General features: G+C 43.1%; 1 protein-coding gene across 1 annotated transcript in view; it reads right to left on the bottom strand.

The window, feature by feature from the left end:
• Window positions 1–17,500, bottom strand: part of LOC308076562 (connector enhancer of kinase suppressor of ras 2) — a gene marked incomplete at both ends in the record, with an annotated part of 126,308 nt that overhangs the window by 46,226 nt on the left and 62,582 nt on the right. Inside the window, 4 exons of the mRNA XM_080416926.1 lie at window positions 3,684–3,830; window positions 11,138–11,206; window positions 15,279–15,338; window positions 15,619–15,738. Of these exons, the coding sequence (XP_080273052.1) occupies window positions 3,684–3,830; window positions 11,138–11,206; window positions 15,279–15,338; window positions 15,619–15,738 (396 nt within the window). The remainder of the gene's footprint in view (window positions 1–3,683; window positions 3,831–11,137; window positions 11,207–15,278; window positions 15,339–15,618; window positions 15,739–17,500) is intronic.

Below are 17,500 nucleotides of genomic sequence, written 5' to 3' on the forward strand. Positions count from 1 at the left end.
GAGATAGGAGGCTAAAGTTGCAAATCAGTCTAAAAGCACCAAATCTGCCCCAGATGCAGCCCAGCCACATGCTCTGATGATTTAGTGAGAGCGCCCAAGCGGGCGACCCCCGGGGTTGCCACGGTGGCCAATTTGGCTGCCACCTGAAAAATGTTCCAGCTATAACTTTGGAACTTTGGAAGGTGGCTGCAATTCGCAACATCCTCCCCCCCCCCCAACTGTTTACTGTAAAAAATATATATATTTTAGATTTCTACTCATTTATATGATGTTTTTGCATAGTATTGTATATTTGTCAGTCATTAAATGTTTCGATGAATTGAGTACAAAGGACCCAATGGAAACAAGCTATAGTGCTTTATTGGGTTCAAAATCCTCTTAACAGACCTTGCATTGAACTGTGCTTGTCTTTGCAAACTGTTAATAAAGTATTCAATCAACCAGATGAACCAGACAAATACAAACTTTTTAACCTTTACAATTTAAAACACCATCCAAGATGGCCGTTTATCTGAAAATAAATCTAACCATAACTTGTACCCACTCTAGCGTCCCTATTCTGGGTCGAACATAAGGTGAAAATATCAGATCTATAAGCTCACAGTCACATTGAGATGCATTGTGTGAGCATATACAGTAAAGCTGATATTTTCTTGTTTCATTGTACAATGAAATATACAGGTCTTGGTGGTTAAATAACTACTAGTAGGCACCAGTTGTTTTTTTTATAATATCATGAGTGGCTGAAAGCAACATGCTTGCAGTGATGCAATCAGACAGAAAGTTGTGCAGTACAATCATAAAACTATACCTACAGACAATACAATACAAAAGAATGTGATATCTGATGATACTATACACTAGGAACGTGATGGCTGGCTGGATCACCTTCTGCCAATGAAATACTGGGGCTGTATCTGTTTCTATGCATGTTGTTTCCTCGTTGGCTCAATTGTAGAGAAAAAGAATAACATCCATAAGTGTGTTGGCGACTGCGAAATGGAAACCAGATGGTGCCAGGTTGACCACTGGTGCTCCACACCTGGCAACTCTCTGGATGAATGAATGGATGGATTTATGAATGGGAGCAAATATATCGCTGCTGTCAGGCAGAAACCTCCCATCTCCATATTCTAACTTTTTCGTAAATCAACGCCCTACGCCCTAGCGCCATGAGCACCAAAAGTAGCAGATCTACAAGCTCAAAACGCGTTTTGAGCTTGTAGATCTGCTACTTTTGGTGTTTTTGAATTTAATCCTGAAAAGTAACAGTTTTGGACATATGAGGTTTCCACCTGACAGAGACGATATGGAACCAGTGGCCCTTATTTATCAACGGAGCGTATAAACCGGCGTATATTTTTCCATATATTCGGCCGTACACCAACGTCGAAGTCACATTTATCAACGAATCCTACACAGCCGATCCGAGCGTACATTTGGTCCCAGCCTTGATAAATGTCACGGCTGAAACCGAGCATCATTTAAATAACACGCCCTTAAATATTCTGGAAACACCCCGATTTTACGACATGAAGAACCGAAAAGAAAGAGTTTCGCCGGCTCGCCTCGCTGCCTGTCAAGTCACGCACATGCCTCTCTCTCTCTCTCTCTCACACACACACACACACACACATACACACACACACACACACACACACACACACACACACACACACACACACACACACACACACACACACACACACACACACACACACACACACACACACACACACACGCCCAACTGTGTCTTTCATGTAATCCGTAGCGGTACAATCTTTGTCACGTAGGCTTGTAGCCTACATGAATGACATATTATGATACCAATCACATCGCCATGAATGGAATACGTTTGCATATTAATTTATTTACCCCATACCGAGCAGTGCGCGTTCAGTTACACTAAAATAAAGCAGTCAGACTCGGGCAGGCTGCAGTGATTCCGTGCCGCCACGTTAATAAGAGATTGGAGCGTCGGGTTTATATCCTTAACCCAGCCAGGTTGTAGTCTTCATAACTCTCTATGACATAACTCCATACCATAGGACAAGCTACTGTAAGTTTGTACACCTCACTGTCCATGAAAAGATTTTCGGGAGTCCTGAAAATGCGCTCGCAGAAGCGCTCGTATATTTTGAAAATAGCAGATCTACAAGCACACAACGCGTCGCAATGTTGTGAGCTTGCAGATCTGCTATTTTAAAATAGCCAATGCAGCCAGATCTGCAGGCTTAACCGAATGACTGTTAAAGCAGTTTGTTTAAATTACTTTATAAAATGTTATATTTTCACAGGGATTATTTATTAGTGTAGATATACATTTTGGAGTGGATTATGTGTCCAGATGCTTGTCAGACAGTCAGACAATGCTGCTCCGCAGGTCTACAATGGAATAAACGGGCGCAGCCAACGTCAACAACTGCTCTCTACCAGACGTGAGATTTCAGCGTACGGTAGGATGAAGCCAACGTCAGGATATATTGATAAATCCCGAAAGTTGCGGTGATCTCGCCGTACGCCCATTATTTGGTCTGCACCGCGTGGATAATTGAGGGCCAGTGTCTGCTGTGGTCTGACAAAGTGTTGGCGGCTAAGTTGTGTTTATTTGGATGCATGTAGATTTACCACATAATTACATTACAAAATAAGACAAATAATAATTGGGCACTCGGGTGCCGCATGGGTAAAAGTAGCTGTCCACCAGGTGGAGTCTAGGGGTTTGAATCCTCCACGGTGCTAGCTTGGCTGAGCTACAGTATATGAACACAATTCGGCCGCGTTTGGGGAGAGGGAAGCCGGGTGGGAGGGACGACCTTTGTCGCTGCTCTGGTAAGTACCAGAAGGCAGGTGGTTAAAATCTAAGCGTTCCAGGACCCTTTTCTGGCAGGATCCAGCAGAAATTCAGCAGTGTGTCGTACACTTTTTAAGATGGACTTTTCCTCCTTAACCGCAGAAGTACACTGCTGGTTTCATCCGACTTGTTGCTTCAGTAAAATACCCTCAGGCGGCTGTAAACAGCAGTAACGTGGGCCAGTGTATATGTTCTGTAAAAAGCCAGGGATCTGTCACAAACCGCAAATAGAAGGATGATGACAGCATGAGGGGCTTTGTTCAGCATGCCGGCAGCTGAATCATATCTGTACCTGGATCAGTTTTATTGTCCGAGTGCGTTGGAGGGAATAGACTTGTTGGCTCCTCTCATGGTTCACGCCAGCACGACAAAGCAAGGCGACAGATGGGAATGTGAGTAATACCCAGCCTTTATTTGCCATGGGTGATGGGAGTGATCAAAAGGATCAACTTGTTCTGATTTGTCAGATGGCGTATCTTCCCTAGGGTGTGTACAGCAGCTGACTGTTCAGCATAAGCTAAAGTCTTAATCTTCCCTAGGTGTTACATAGCAGCTGACCAATAAGCACAGCTAAACCGTTGCCTCCCTGCTGAACCACTCAAACCCCAGCATCTGTATTCTGGGAAACCTTTTCGCCGAAAATAGCGAAGGTATTTAATGTAGGGCGAAAACAGAAAAGACTGAAGTATAGCGCCCTGAGGGACTCCGCTCAACAACGTATGGGATTTTTTAAGTGGTTAAGAAACTCACCATGTCAAACGTGGAGCGTCACTGAATGGTGTCACTGAATGGTGTCACTGCATGGAGTGTCACTGTATGGTGGTCTTACCTGCAGACCGAGGGGCTTCCAGCGGACGTTCCTGAGTAGGGCGGGCGTGGAACTCAGCGTGTTCTGGGGTCTCTTCTTCAACGTGAGGATGACTCCACAGGGGTCCTCCCTCAGAGCGTTGACCAAGTTCTTCAGCTGCCAGCCCACCTGAGGAACACACACACACACACACACAGCAAAAAAAGAGCTGTCACCCATGGACATGGTTAACACATCAGAGTGTCATACAGTAGCTGCCAGCTGTAGGGTGACATCAGCCAAACAGGTCATTATGTCACCTGTCACTATACAGAGAGTGTGTACAGCAAGCCACCGAACATCATTTAGTCCCTGTGGGCCCAATTGGCGAGGAAACAGAGATTTACTGACTCACAGGAAGAGGCTGTAGTTCTAATGAGGAAGCGCAGTAAAAGAAGAGATTAGAGGCGGAAGACAGAGAGACAAATGTGAAAGAGGAGAAGTGTGTGTGTGTGTGTGTGTGTGTGTGTGTGTGTGTGTGTGTGTGTGTGTGTGTGTGTGTGTGTGTGTGTGTGTGTGTGTGTGTGTGTGTGTGTGTGTGTGTGTGTGTATGTGTGTTGTTAAAGTGCTGACTGCAGTGTTTCCTTGTGGCCCAACCAGTACTCCAGCACTCAGCCCTCGTCAGGCTATTGATTGGACACACTACAGTATATATATATATATATATATATATATATATATATATATATATATATATATAATGGGCATAAAAGGGACAAGGCCTGACAGATACAGAGATCTCCATATATGGGCATATTAGTCGGATCGGCGGTGCGTGTAGGTGTGAGGGCCGCATAGCAGCCCGAACCTCTAGTATACTACAATAACTGGACATAAATCGGGTGTATGTGTATGTTATATATTTTGGTATCTTTTTTACACGTTAGACAAGCCTGAATCTAGCTGTTGTTTTTTCTTTTTATACCAATATAGTTTAGAGTTTTAGTGAAATACATCTGACAGATTTTTTAGAAGTTTTAGCTTAGTTTTAGTTAACTATATATATATATATATGTTTGTTTTTTTATCCCACAATTTTATAACCCATTTTTCTATATGTAATCCTGGGCGCTACTCTCCCTCTGCCAGGCTAGAGAGAGCCCAAAACTGAGCTCATGCTTCCTTCAATGCATGAGGAGCTAGCAAGCCACTTCTTATCACCTGACAGGGGGGAGTTTCCCCGGTTGGACGTCGTGCATGGAAGGAACATGTTATTCCAACCAGTTTCTTTCCCCTCCATCAGGCGCCCCGGCTGACCAGGGGAGGCAGTATAGAGACCAGGATTACTGCATGTTTTTTTAGAGGGTACAAGGGACACGGGGAGAACATGCAAACTCCACACAGAAAGGACCTTTTGCCAACCCCACCTAGGGTATGGCGACTGATGACGCGGAGGAGAGGACACGGCCCCAGCGCCCACAGCGCCCACAGCGTCCCCGGCGGGAATCGAACCCTTCTAGCTGTGAGGCGACAGTGCTATCGACTGTGTCATCGTGCCCCCAGTTTTAGTTAACTATAATAACCTTGAGCTGCACTGCAATGGAAATAGGCAGACAGGTGGCAAACCGGGCCAGAACAATCAAAACAGAACCAGAGCATAAAGTACATGGAGAGAGGGTTCACTAGCCCTCAAGGGTCTTCATTATTCTGGCTATTACCTCTGCATAGTCACGTTGCCTCTTTGAACAATCAGTTTGTTTCTGCGCTTTAGTTGCGAGAGAATCAGATTTAAAAAACTGTACTGTACATGTGTGTCTTATTGAAGACTAGGACGACGCCCGTTGGAAACGACACCTGTTGGAAAGGATGCCTGTTGGAAACGTATGCCCCTCCGGTTATGCAATGCCCGTCGTACCATTCAGTATTGTAAAATAACTAAGTACATTTACCCAAGTACTGTATTTAAGTTCAATTTGAGGTATTTTTTACTTTACTGGAGTATTTCCAATTTTCAGTACTTTTACTTCTACTCCACTACATCTCAGAGGCAAATATTGTACTTTTACTCCACTACAATTATTTGAAAACTTTAGTTACTAGTTACTTTGTAGATTTTGATTATTATTACAAAACATACATTAACCACTTCAGCCCTATTTAAACGTTGGCTATTTGAAAATAGCTGACCTACAAGCGATGCGACGCGTTGTGAGCTTGTAGATCTGATATTTTCGAAAGACTTTTAATACATTTTAGACATATGATAAATTGTGAAACATTCTGCATAATGGGTACTTTTACTTTCGGTACTTTAAGTATATTTTGTATATCGGTCGAACGGATATGCGAGGGACACATGGACACACGCAGAGATTTTGGTCAGGCTTCAAATTCAATGATCAGTGGAAATTCCACCCAGAGACCTTCTCCTGGAAGAAGCTTGAGCCCAAGGGGGAACACCCAACCGGGTAGATATGGGATGTGCTCTTGCATGGTGGGAGATCGCATCGTCCTCTTTGGAGGACGTCATGATAAAACTGAACTAGAACACCTGTTATCTTAGATTTAAGTCCTAGTCTGAACACATTGGGAAAATTAGCAGTTAGCAGTCAGCTACGGATCGGCGGACATGCGCGCAGAGATTCTGTGCATTTTTTATAGTTAGATGTTGATAGAGAGACGAAGACAGAGAGACAGAGGTGGCAGTGTGAATCCTTCACAGACCCCTCTCTTAAAAAGCACTGTATTGACAGAAGAGGTCTCTTCTCCACTCCCCATTTCTCCTTTCATCCTTCATCCCTTCCCCTCCACCCCAATCCCTCCCTGTTCCCGTTTTCCTCCACTCTCTCTCCCAGCTCTTCCCCTTCCCAGCATCCCTAGACTATTCTGTAATAACCCCCCCCCCCCTCTCTCTCTCTCTCAGTCTCAGGGGGCTTGCCCCCCAGAGCGAGGGATCACAGCGTAGAGAGAGAGGGGTGGTAGTGGGAGTAATGATGGGTTGGCGGCAGGGTGACTTCGGCGCTGTCACCCTGTGGAGAGAGAGAGGGAGGGAGAGAGAGAGAGAGAGAGAGAGAGAGAGAGAGAGAGAGAGAGAGAGAGAGAGAGAGATAACACACAGCTTTCTCACTGTCAATCAACCTCCTGCTACACACACACACACACACACACACACACCCACACACACACACACACACACACACACACACACACACACACACACACACACACACACACACACACACACACACACACACACACACACACACACATACACACACACACACACACACACACACACACACACACACACACACGCTCATGCAATTCACATGAGAAGCGCAGCGACACGCAAGGAAACACATTTGGAAAGCCTATTCAAACACTGAGTGTAATGAGCTCTCTTTTCAGAAAGGCAATGGAGGCCATAATCACAACGTCCCCAGTTCCATATTCCATCTGGAGATATGCAACGCATGCCCCCCCCCCCCCCTCTCTGTCCTCAGCTTCCTGTTTCTCTACTATCCTGTCTAAAATAAGCAAATCCTGTGCATAAGGTTAGAGTTTCGTATCAGGTTCCATTTCAGAATCAGTTCTGTGTAGAAGCATATCGTTGCTGTCGGGCAGTAACCCTAACCCTTTATCTCAATATTTAAACTTTGTATGTTTTTCGCGTAAATTAATGATACTTCATCATACTAGTACAGTGTCACACAAAAGTGGCAAAAATAACCGATCTACAAGCTCAAGAGCTTGGGCCTGCACTGCAGGATCTGCTATTTTTGCTATTTTTGAATTTGAATCCTGAAAAGTAACAGTTTTGGACATAATTGATGAGGTTTCCACACAACAACGACGATATATATATTTTTTCTATAAGCACTGAGTTAATTAAACAAATCTCTTATCGAAGCTTGGCAACCTGGCATTCCTTATTTTTGGCCATGTCATTATGGGCAAATGTAAGAGAAAATATAGCTGCAAGCAGCGATAATACGGGGCCAGTAAATGGAGAGAGAGAGAGAGAGAGAGAGGATAATTCCTTTAACACATTAACCGCCAAGAACGTAGTCCTACGGTCCGTTAAATCCAACTGTTAAGCGCCGAGACCGTAGCCCTACGGTCCACAGTCTTTTCGCGCTATTCACTTCCGGGTTCACTTTCGGATTTTTCTGGCGGTCGATGTGTTAACAGGTCAGTTCATGAAAGTCCTTGCGGTCTTGTTTCCAATGAGAGCCTGTGAGCAATTAGGGGTTAAGAGTCTTGCTCAGGGACAAATTTCATTTCATCGAGACTTTTGCTGACCTGGCCTGGAATCGTACCTGGGGCAACCAGAGCCTATGAGAGAGAGAGAGAGAGAGAGAGAGAGAGAGAGAGACTTGGAAACGGAATAGATTGAAGAGAGAGAGAGACGGAAGCAGAATGGATTGATTGGACATCTCAACCTATTGCCATTAACAGGAATCAAACTATCAACCTTCGGATTGACAGGCTGCAACACTACCTATAGTGCTATAGCTTTGTCCAGGCTGAGGTTGTCTGTTGAAGATAAAAGTGAACCAGTGAAAGCAGCCGATCTACAAGCTCAGACAGAACGTTGCTATCTGAAAGGTTTTGAGATTGTAGATCGGCTATTTTCAGAATGAAGTATGTCATACATTGAAAAAACATACTCTCTCAAATAAGCATTTCAGGTTATCTTTAACAATTGCATGTGTATTAATTGACACAATCATGTTGTACGCAATGCAACTTAAACAAAGTCTACATCAAGTGAGGCTTGAACCGGCAACCTTGCAGTCATGAGGCACTCACTTAAGGGAAAAGCCATTGGACCAACAGACAAGACCTGTGAAAAAATAGATAACACAGCAGCCGATCTACAAGCTCAGAAACACGTTGCTATCTGAAAAGTTGTGAGATTGTAGATCGGCTATTTTCACAATTTTGTCATATATTGCAAAAAATACTCTCTCCAAGAAGCATTTCATGTTACCTTTAACAGTTGCGCATGCATTAATTGATACAGTCATGTTTTGTGCGATACAATTGAAAAGTAGCCAGCAAGAGTTGAGGCTTGAACTGGCGACCTTGGATCCAGATGCTGAAGCGAGACGCCATTGGACCAACAGACCAGAACCAGTGAAAAAATAATTCACACTAACACTAAGATCACTCGTTCACAAACCATTTACCAATAGAGAAATTGTATGTCTCCTCGAAACCGAAACCAGTGAAAGCAGCCGATCTACAAGCTCACAAAACGTTGCTATCTGAAAAGTTGTGAGATTGTAGATCAGCTATTTTCACAATGAAGTACGTCATACATTGAAAAAACATACTCTCAAATAAGCAATTCATGTTATCTTTACCGTTTGCACATGTATTCATTGATACAGTCATGTTTTTTGCAATTCAACTTAAATGAGTCTGCACCAAGTGAGGCTTGAACTGGCAACCTTCAGGTTGTGATGCACACTTTTAAGGGAGAAGCCATTGGACCAACAGACCACTCTGTTGTTATCACTCAGATGATACATTTTCACGCAAATAGCTGAAAAATCCTGGGTTTAAGTGTTTTTCAAACTGCTCAAAATTGCGGACAATCTAAGGGCGGAGCTTACTGGTCAACGTGATACATGTGTTCCTCATGAGTCAAGGCACATGTGTAAGCAGGTTTAATGGCTGTCGGCCAAACGAGGCATGACTTTTGCCTGTTTAAAGTTTGCATTTTCAAAAAATCGCTATAGCGCCCCCCTTTGACCAATTGGAGTAAGATTGGTTTCAGTGATATTTGGAATGACCCTCAACATTACCGCAAAGTTTCAAAGAAATGTGAGTCTGCATGTATGTGTTAGGGGCAGATGAATAATTGTCATAAAACTGCAATATTCATTGGCTCATTAAAGCTTCATTTTTTCACTTATGGAAAATCTTTTGCACATGTTTGTCGGCATAGGTCCAAAGTTCATGTGTAAAACGTTTCGTGCAGATTACTAAAAAATCCCAGGAGGAGATAGGGTTTAACTGTTTTTCATATCATTCAAAATGGTGGGAGATCTAAAGGTCAGAGGTCAAAAGTCAGTGTGTGAAAGTTGTTGATCATGAGTAGACGCATATGTATATTGAAGTTTCATGGCTGTAGGTCAAACAGGGCATGAGTTGTACCTGTTCAAAGTTGGCATTTTGCTATAGCGCCACCTTTTGACAAAAGATTGTGAGAATTATTTCTTGATAGTTTTTCATGACCATCTACCATATGGCCAAGTTTCGTAAAAAGCGTATGCACGGTTCAGCCAGAACTGCCAAAAGTGGCAGAAGAAAAAAGAGGGGAACATTAAGACAGGTCCAGAGCTGAGCTCTGGCCCCGTAATGATATACTTATACAGTATAGCAGAAATAGCAGATCTACACGCTCACAACGCATTGTCATGTGTGTCCTGCGTTAGGCATGCAACCCTAGTACCATAACACAGAACAGACAGAGAGAGCAGTCAATCTCTCATAGGGATCACTTCCATTTAAAATGCCTCCCAGTTTCCAAAATATACAAATAAAACCAACGCACCTCAACGACGACCACAGACTGTAGACAGACAGAGTGTCCCGTATTCCACCAAAGCAGAGCTCCTGCAGCAGCTCTGTACAACAGGGGTCTTCAACAGGGGGTCCGGGACCCCTAGGGGGTCCTCAGAGTTACCACAGGGGGTCTTTGTGATAGGATTTTCTTTTTTACATTAACCCTAGCATCTCTATTCTGAGAAACATTAGCCGAAAATAGCAATCTACAAGTGCACAATGCCTCGCGGTGTGGGAGCAAATCAAGTACTAAGTATTGAAGGTTTAAGTGGTTAAATGTCTGAAATGAATAAAAAACATTCATTTACACAACACTGATGATAGTCAATGAAGCTATCGATAAAATCTATGAAAAAGTTGAATCTGCAACACAATTGTATGCAACGTAGCGGGGGTCCCTGCTTCATCTCTCTCTCAGCTAGGGGTCCTTGGGCTGAAAAAAAAAGGACCCCTGCTCTACAACCAGGCCCAGACAGGCAGTCTTTATTACAGCTGAACAGCAACACAGACACTGGGCAGAAGCACCACATTGGCGCTGGCACACTATGGTCTGGATCCGTCACATTTGGAACCGTGTCGGGAACCAGTTTATCACACTGGCAGAGCTGGTCAAAAATGTTTCATTTCAAGGAGCACCATCACGGGTCCGTTTGGTTCCATTTGTATACACTCTCAGAGTTACAGACCTGTAAGGGTCCTCAAGTAGCCCAGAGGGTGCCTGGACCGCACACGCACGCACACGCACACACACACACACACACACACACACACACACACACACACACACACACACACACACACACACACACACACACTTTGGTATTACTGCACTTGTGAGTGAGGACATAAAAACTGTGTCTTCCATTTTCATAAGTGCCATTTGAACAGACAGAGCTCTGAGGGGTCTCCTGGTGACTCACCACCGTCTGATGGTTGACCTGAATGACCTCGTCCCCGGCGTGGATCTTCTTACATAGGTCTGCTGGGGACTGCAGAGAGAGAGAGAGAGTGAGAGAGAGAGAGAGAGAGAGAGAGAGAGAGAGAGAGGGGTGGTCATGGGGTGGTCATGGTTTGAATGTTTACACATTTTGTGAATTAACCACAAGAACCCTATAGCATCCCCACTCTGGGGTGAACATTCGCCGGAAATATCGATCTTCTATTTCCGAAATTTGCTACAGAGGGGAAAAAGGACAGTTAGTAGACCCCTGGGGTTGACCCCAGTCAACTACTGTATTATGCAGTATAGGCGTTAAGGGGTTCAGTAAAGATTTGAGATCTTGAATTAAGAATTCATGATCTCAAATCAACCGCCCTGTCAACCGTCCATATTTGGACAAGACATGCATGGCTTCCCCGTGGAATGGACTCTGTACTGTTTTTCAATGTGTCAGTTTGGTACTGTCGAGGTGACTTGAAATATGTAATGTTATCCATATGAGAGAACTCCAAATTTTACAAATCATATATACATAGTCCTCCTCCAAACAGCTGTTGAATGTTGATATTTAGCACCTAAGAGTTCCTGCTGTTTTAGTGTTTCCTGCTATCAGTGTCATGTGACTGCATGTGTTGTTGTCAGAGACAGAAGGTGTTGAAATGAGTTTATGGCCATGTGAGAAGCCTTTGGTGGGGCTCAGCAGTGGTGTAAAGTAACTAAGTACATTTACTCAAGTACTGTACTTAAGTACAATTTTTAGGTACTTTTACTTTACAGGAGTACTTCCAATTTTCAGTACTTTTTACTTCTACTCCACTACATCTCAGGGGCAAATATTGTACTTTCACTTCACTACAATTATTTGAAAACTTTAGTTACTAGTTTCTTTGTAGATTCTGATTATTATTACAAAACACACATTAACCACTTCAGCCCTATACATTTCGGCCATTTGAAAACAGACGATCTACAAGCTTACAACGTGTCGCATTGTGAGCTTGTAGATCTGCTATTTAAAAAATATATAAATACATTTGAAAACTTGAAATGGGACATTCTGCATAATACTTTTGTACTTTTACTCAAGTAAATTTTGAATTCCGGACTTTTACTTGTAACAGTTTCAAGTAGGCCAATAGGAAATGGTATAGGGAAGGACAAAATGGTATGGGAACCTCTGACATGGGGCAACTAGGGTTTGATTTGAAAAGAAATCAGAGGGGGGGGGGGGGCTATATACTTCTTTGTACCACAAATACCGAAAATATCTACAAGCTGTCACATCAACAATAAATACAAAATAAATACAAAATTGGCCAAAATAGGGACGCCAGGTTTGGTATGGTTAACATACTGTATCTATTTTAAATTAAATTATTAAATTGTTAAATTGCAATACAATCAAACTTAAATATCAAACATATGGCCTGGACGGCTGCCGTAGCGGTCCAGGCACTTAGGCTCAATGTAGCCTGACAGAGCGTCGCGGGTTGGAGTCACGAGCCCGACGGCCTTTGCCGCATGTCACCCCCCATCTCTCTCTCCCCATTTCCTGTCAGACTACTGTCCTATAAATAAAGGCATAAAAGCCCAAAAATACCCCCCCCCCCAAAAAAAAAATCTAATCTAATCTAACATATCAGACAGTCTGCATTACCCAAAAGGAAATGCATTCAGTCTGACCAGAAACGGTTATAAAACATATCCCCACCGGGTGGTAAAAATGCACGGCCAAAACGGTCAAAAGCAAAGCATGGGTTTTATTTTCCTAAACAGCAAACATACACTGAAGACATTCCATGATGATGCTCAGAGCTGTCAGTGAGGCAGACACCTGGGAGGATATACACAGACTTCCTGAGTCATGTGACAACTGTTATTTTAGCTCATAATTAGTCTCTTGGGACAGACTGTTGGCTCACATCATTTTCAAATCGTCGCTGTCGGGCAGACACCTCGTATCTCTTTTCATGTTTTTTTCGTCAGTAAAAGGAGTAGTTCACCCAAAATATGACTTATTTTCTATCAATTACACCCCCCCCCCATGAAGCCTTGAATTCCGCCCAACGGCAACGAAACACTTCAAAACATACTACAATATAGTCTGAAAAATGCTACGAAAATAAAGCACATGTCCCGACCTCTGACCCCACTTCTGTTTCACCTTTGCAGCCGAGTAAATTAATTCAATTGTAAATTGTTGCTGTTGCGGCAGAAACCTCTTATCTCCATATTTTAACTTTTTGTGTTTTTTCGTAAATTAACGCCTTACTTGATCATACTACAGCGTCACACAAAAGTATCAAAAGTAGCAGATCTACAAGCTCAAAACATGGCATGACGGGGGGGGGGGGGTTACAGACTCTCTGTATCATTTATGAGGTTGCGCAAGAATTGTCTGGTTTAAGAGACTAGTTCATAACAGCACTTAAAGGTTAACTAGGTAAATTTGAGCCTAAATTAAAAAATATATATATTGCATTATTTCCCTCTATCAGCCACTATATAATTATGCTGGGGTGTTTTCCTGCAGAAAGACACATCCCTCTGGCTGTATTTTGGTTTTGTTCAACTGTTTATGTTGACATTCATCCCTTAAGGCCCGTTCATAGTCCCTAGATGGGTCTAAAACGTGCGTCAGGGGGTGAGGGATTCCGTCCGTTCTTTACAGACGCATGCATAGTCGCTGACGTTAAATCCGTAGGAATTATAACGTTGGGCGTCGTACACCTATTAATCCACTAGATGGCAGCTGCGAGGTTTTAAATGTTGTGAAAAGTGTTGCCATGTCCGCTTATTATAAGCGACTTTGGGCTTATTTTTCTGTAAAGTTGCTTGTAAACAAACATTGGTGGTTGCGGTTTTATTTGGTCTTGTTTCTAAAGTGTAGTTGCTTATTTGGGCCAATTATTATTTAAACCAGTGATTCTCAAATAGATATTGTAGATCTGCTATTTTCATGTGATGTGGCCTAGTCGATTATTTTGGGCTTGTTTTCATAGACCTGGTTGCTTATTTCTCTCACAAAACCTGGCAACAGCGCTAAAATGGACGCCAAAACAACGCAATAAAAGACACAAACTAGACAAAAACAATGGTTGTCTACAAAACGTGAGTTTCGACCCATACTGCACTGTGCTATATTATTTGTGTGTGTGTGTGTGTTTAGGGAATGGCTGGCTGGGTTCATTTTGTCACAGTAATTAAGTACATTTACTCAAGTACTTCCACCACCAACGTGGGTCTTTTTGTGGAGAAAGAGTGCCCAAGGAAAACTTTTTTTCCCTGATATACTGCCAACGGTTTCCACTGGTACTACAGCCAACGTACAAACGAACGTACGTCGGCCTGACGGTGAATGTTGATCGCACGGACGGAAATCCTGGAGCCGTAAGTGACGGAGGGGGAGACAAAAACGACAACGCAAGGAGCGCTGGCGCTGGTTACGTATCCTTACGTCCGACTATGAATGATACTTTACAGGGACGCCTCTGTCTGTGGGGGGAGGGGCAGGGGGGAGCTCGGCCGGAGCTCTTCATTGATCCCTTTGAACTTCAAAGGGGGTTGTGCACTGAGTTGATTGATTAAGCCATAAAAGTGTCAAACTCGTTCTGTGCTCGTTAGTGCTCTCTCTAATCAATGAATGCATCAAAGACAGCCATCACTTTGATACCTGTCAGAGAGGGGAGGGGGGAGGGGTGTGTGATATGCGATCTTACCTAGTATACCTTTAACTGATAACACATCAACTGTTTCTCAGGTTATGGTGCATCACTGTAGGGTGAGTTTTAGCCATAATATAAGAGATATCACTAATTATTATATGCAATAGTATTGCAGATATACTGTAATACTATTATCAAGGGCAGGGGCCATCAAATATAATACACTGTGTCATTTCTGGCTCACCCAGATGTCTCCATAATCACACAAACCTGCTTTGTATTATGTTACCAACTGATATATCAGCTTGCCCGGCATTGCCGGGGTTATTGTGCTGACGACGCGTCGCGGAGCTACGCATCGATCAGCGTGTTCAGGTTCCGGTACCCAGCATTGGCATCGCTAATTTATGGGCAAAAGCTTTCAAAAATTGTCAAACTGCAAAAATATCAACTCACATTCTCTGTGGTTCCAGTGATAACATGGAGCCCGTCGTACGTCGATTTGATGTACATCCCCTGTCACACGCACACACACACACACACACACACACACACACACACACACACACACACACACACACACACACACACACACACACACACACACACACACACACACACACACACACACACACACACACACACACACACACACACACACACACACACACACACACACACACACACACACACACAGAGAGAGAGAGAAAGGGGTCAGTACACTTTAGGTAGAGGAGGAGAAAAACTAGTATGATGGAATTGTGTGTGTGTGTGCGTGCGTATGTGTGTGTCCTACCAGTCCTTCGCTGGGCAGTATACTGGTCAGGTGGACAACTTCTAAATGGGCCGACTGGGAGACCAGCGAGTCTGACGACAGCGAGATGATGTGATCACATATACCTGCCAGAGTCTTACACTGGAGAGACAGACAGACAGACAGACAGAAATTGTATTGAGAATTATAATACTGATAATGCTGACGAAAAGACTGAAGGCAGAGCTGGAGATGACAGAATTGAGGATGGTACGATTGTCATTAAAGAAGAAGCAAGATAAGAAATGACTACATTAGAGGATCAGCCCCGGTTAGAACGTTTGGGAATATAAAGCAAGAGGAGGCACGGTTGAGATGGTTTGGACATGTTCAGAGGAGGGATGAGGGGCACAGTGGCACAGGATGCTGAAGATGGAGCTGCAGGGCAAGAGGAGAAGAGGAAGGCCAAAGAGGAGGTTTATGGATGCGTTGAGAGAGACCATAGAGGTTTGCTGGAGTGACGGAGGAAGACCTAGAGAACAGAAGCAGAATGGAAACAGATGATCCGCTGTGGTGACCCCTGTTGGGAATTAGCCGACAGAAGAAGGAGAAGAAGATAACACTGATAACAAATCTGGAATGTTTAATTCGGTAGTTACTCGGAAAGAATGAAATGAACGCTCACAACCTTTTAGTGTGTATCCTACAAAAAAAAGCGAAATAAAAGCAGTGGTGTAAAGTAACTAAGTACATGTACTCAAGTACTGTACTTAAGTACAATTTTGAGGTATTTGTACTTTACTTAGTCTTTCCAATTTCCAATAATTCTACTTCTACTCCACTACATCTCAGAGGCAAATATTGTATTTTTACTTTTGCTATCATTTGATCACTTTAGTTACAAGTTACTTTGTAGATTTAGCTTAAAAACATACATAAACATAACATAAACTTTGGCTATTTGAAAATAGCGGATCTACAAGCTCACAACGCGTCGCGAGCTTGTAGATCTGCTGTTTTCAAAGGATTTTTGTACATTTTATATACTCTAGAAAACTTGTGAAATGGAATCTTCTGCATAATGAGTACTTTTACTTTTGGTACTTTAAGTACATTTTGATGCCAATACTTTTGTATTTTTACTCAAGTACATTTTGAATTCCGGACTTTCACATAACAGAGTAGTTCTATATTGCAGTATTGATACTTTTACTTAAGTAAAAAATGTTAGTACTTTTTCCACCACTGAATAAAAGACAGACAGACAGACAGACAGACAGACAGACAGACAGACAGACAGACAGACAGGACGAATCACCAATACCAAACCAGCCCAAAGCGATATGGATGACATTTCCTAACATCTAAATTAAAGAGCGCTGTCTTTACAGACAAACAGAAGAAAATCGATGCGTTGTCATCTGGATGAAACATCGATGCTGCTCTGTTCATGCTCTGCATACAGTGATCAAGCAGACAGAGGCTTCACCTTGACAGTGTAGCACGAGTTATACCGGTTGGGGCATCGAGTCGAACCGCACCGTAAATACAGCAGATCTACAAGCTCACAAAGGCGTCTTGCTGTTTTTGGTGCACGGCACCGGCACTTACCGACTACGGTAAGTATAAATCAGTCTGGTTTGTTGTAAAGGCACCCTGACTGTCACTCGGTCATGCATTGAAGTTCATTTATCATCGGTTGACTGACCGCAGAAGGCCAACACTCCCGCACACACACATACACACACATACACACATACACACATACGCATACGTGTTCTCATTTAGAGATACATCCAGTTGCATTTGGAGGAACAAACTAAATCACAAACGCTCATCAAAAAGTTGAACTGAGCATACAATTATCTTCAATCTGACCTCAAACCTAATGAGCAATTACTGGATTATATGAAGAGAGTACACA

Source organism: Gymnoscopelus braueri, assembly GCF_963280865.1.
Source record: "Gymnoscopelus braueri genome assembly, chromosome: 20".
Classification (NCBI taxonomy): Eukaryota; Metazoa; Chordata; class Actinopteri; order Myctophiformes; family Myctophidae; genus Gymnoscopelus; species Gymnoscopelus braueri.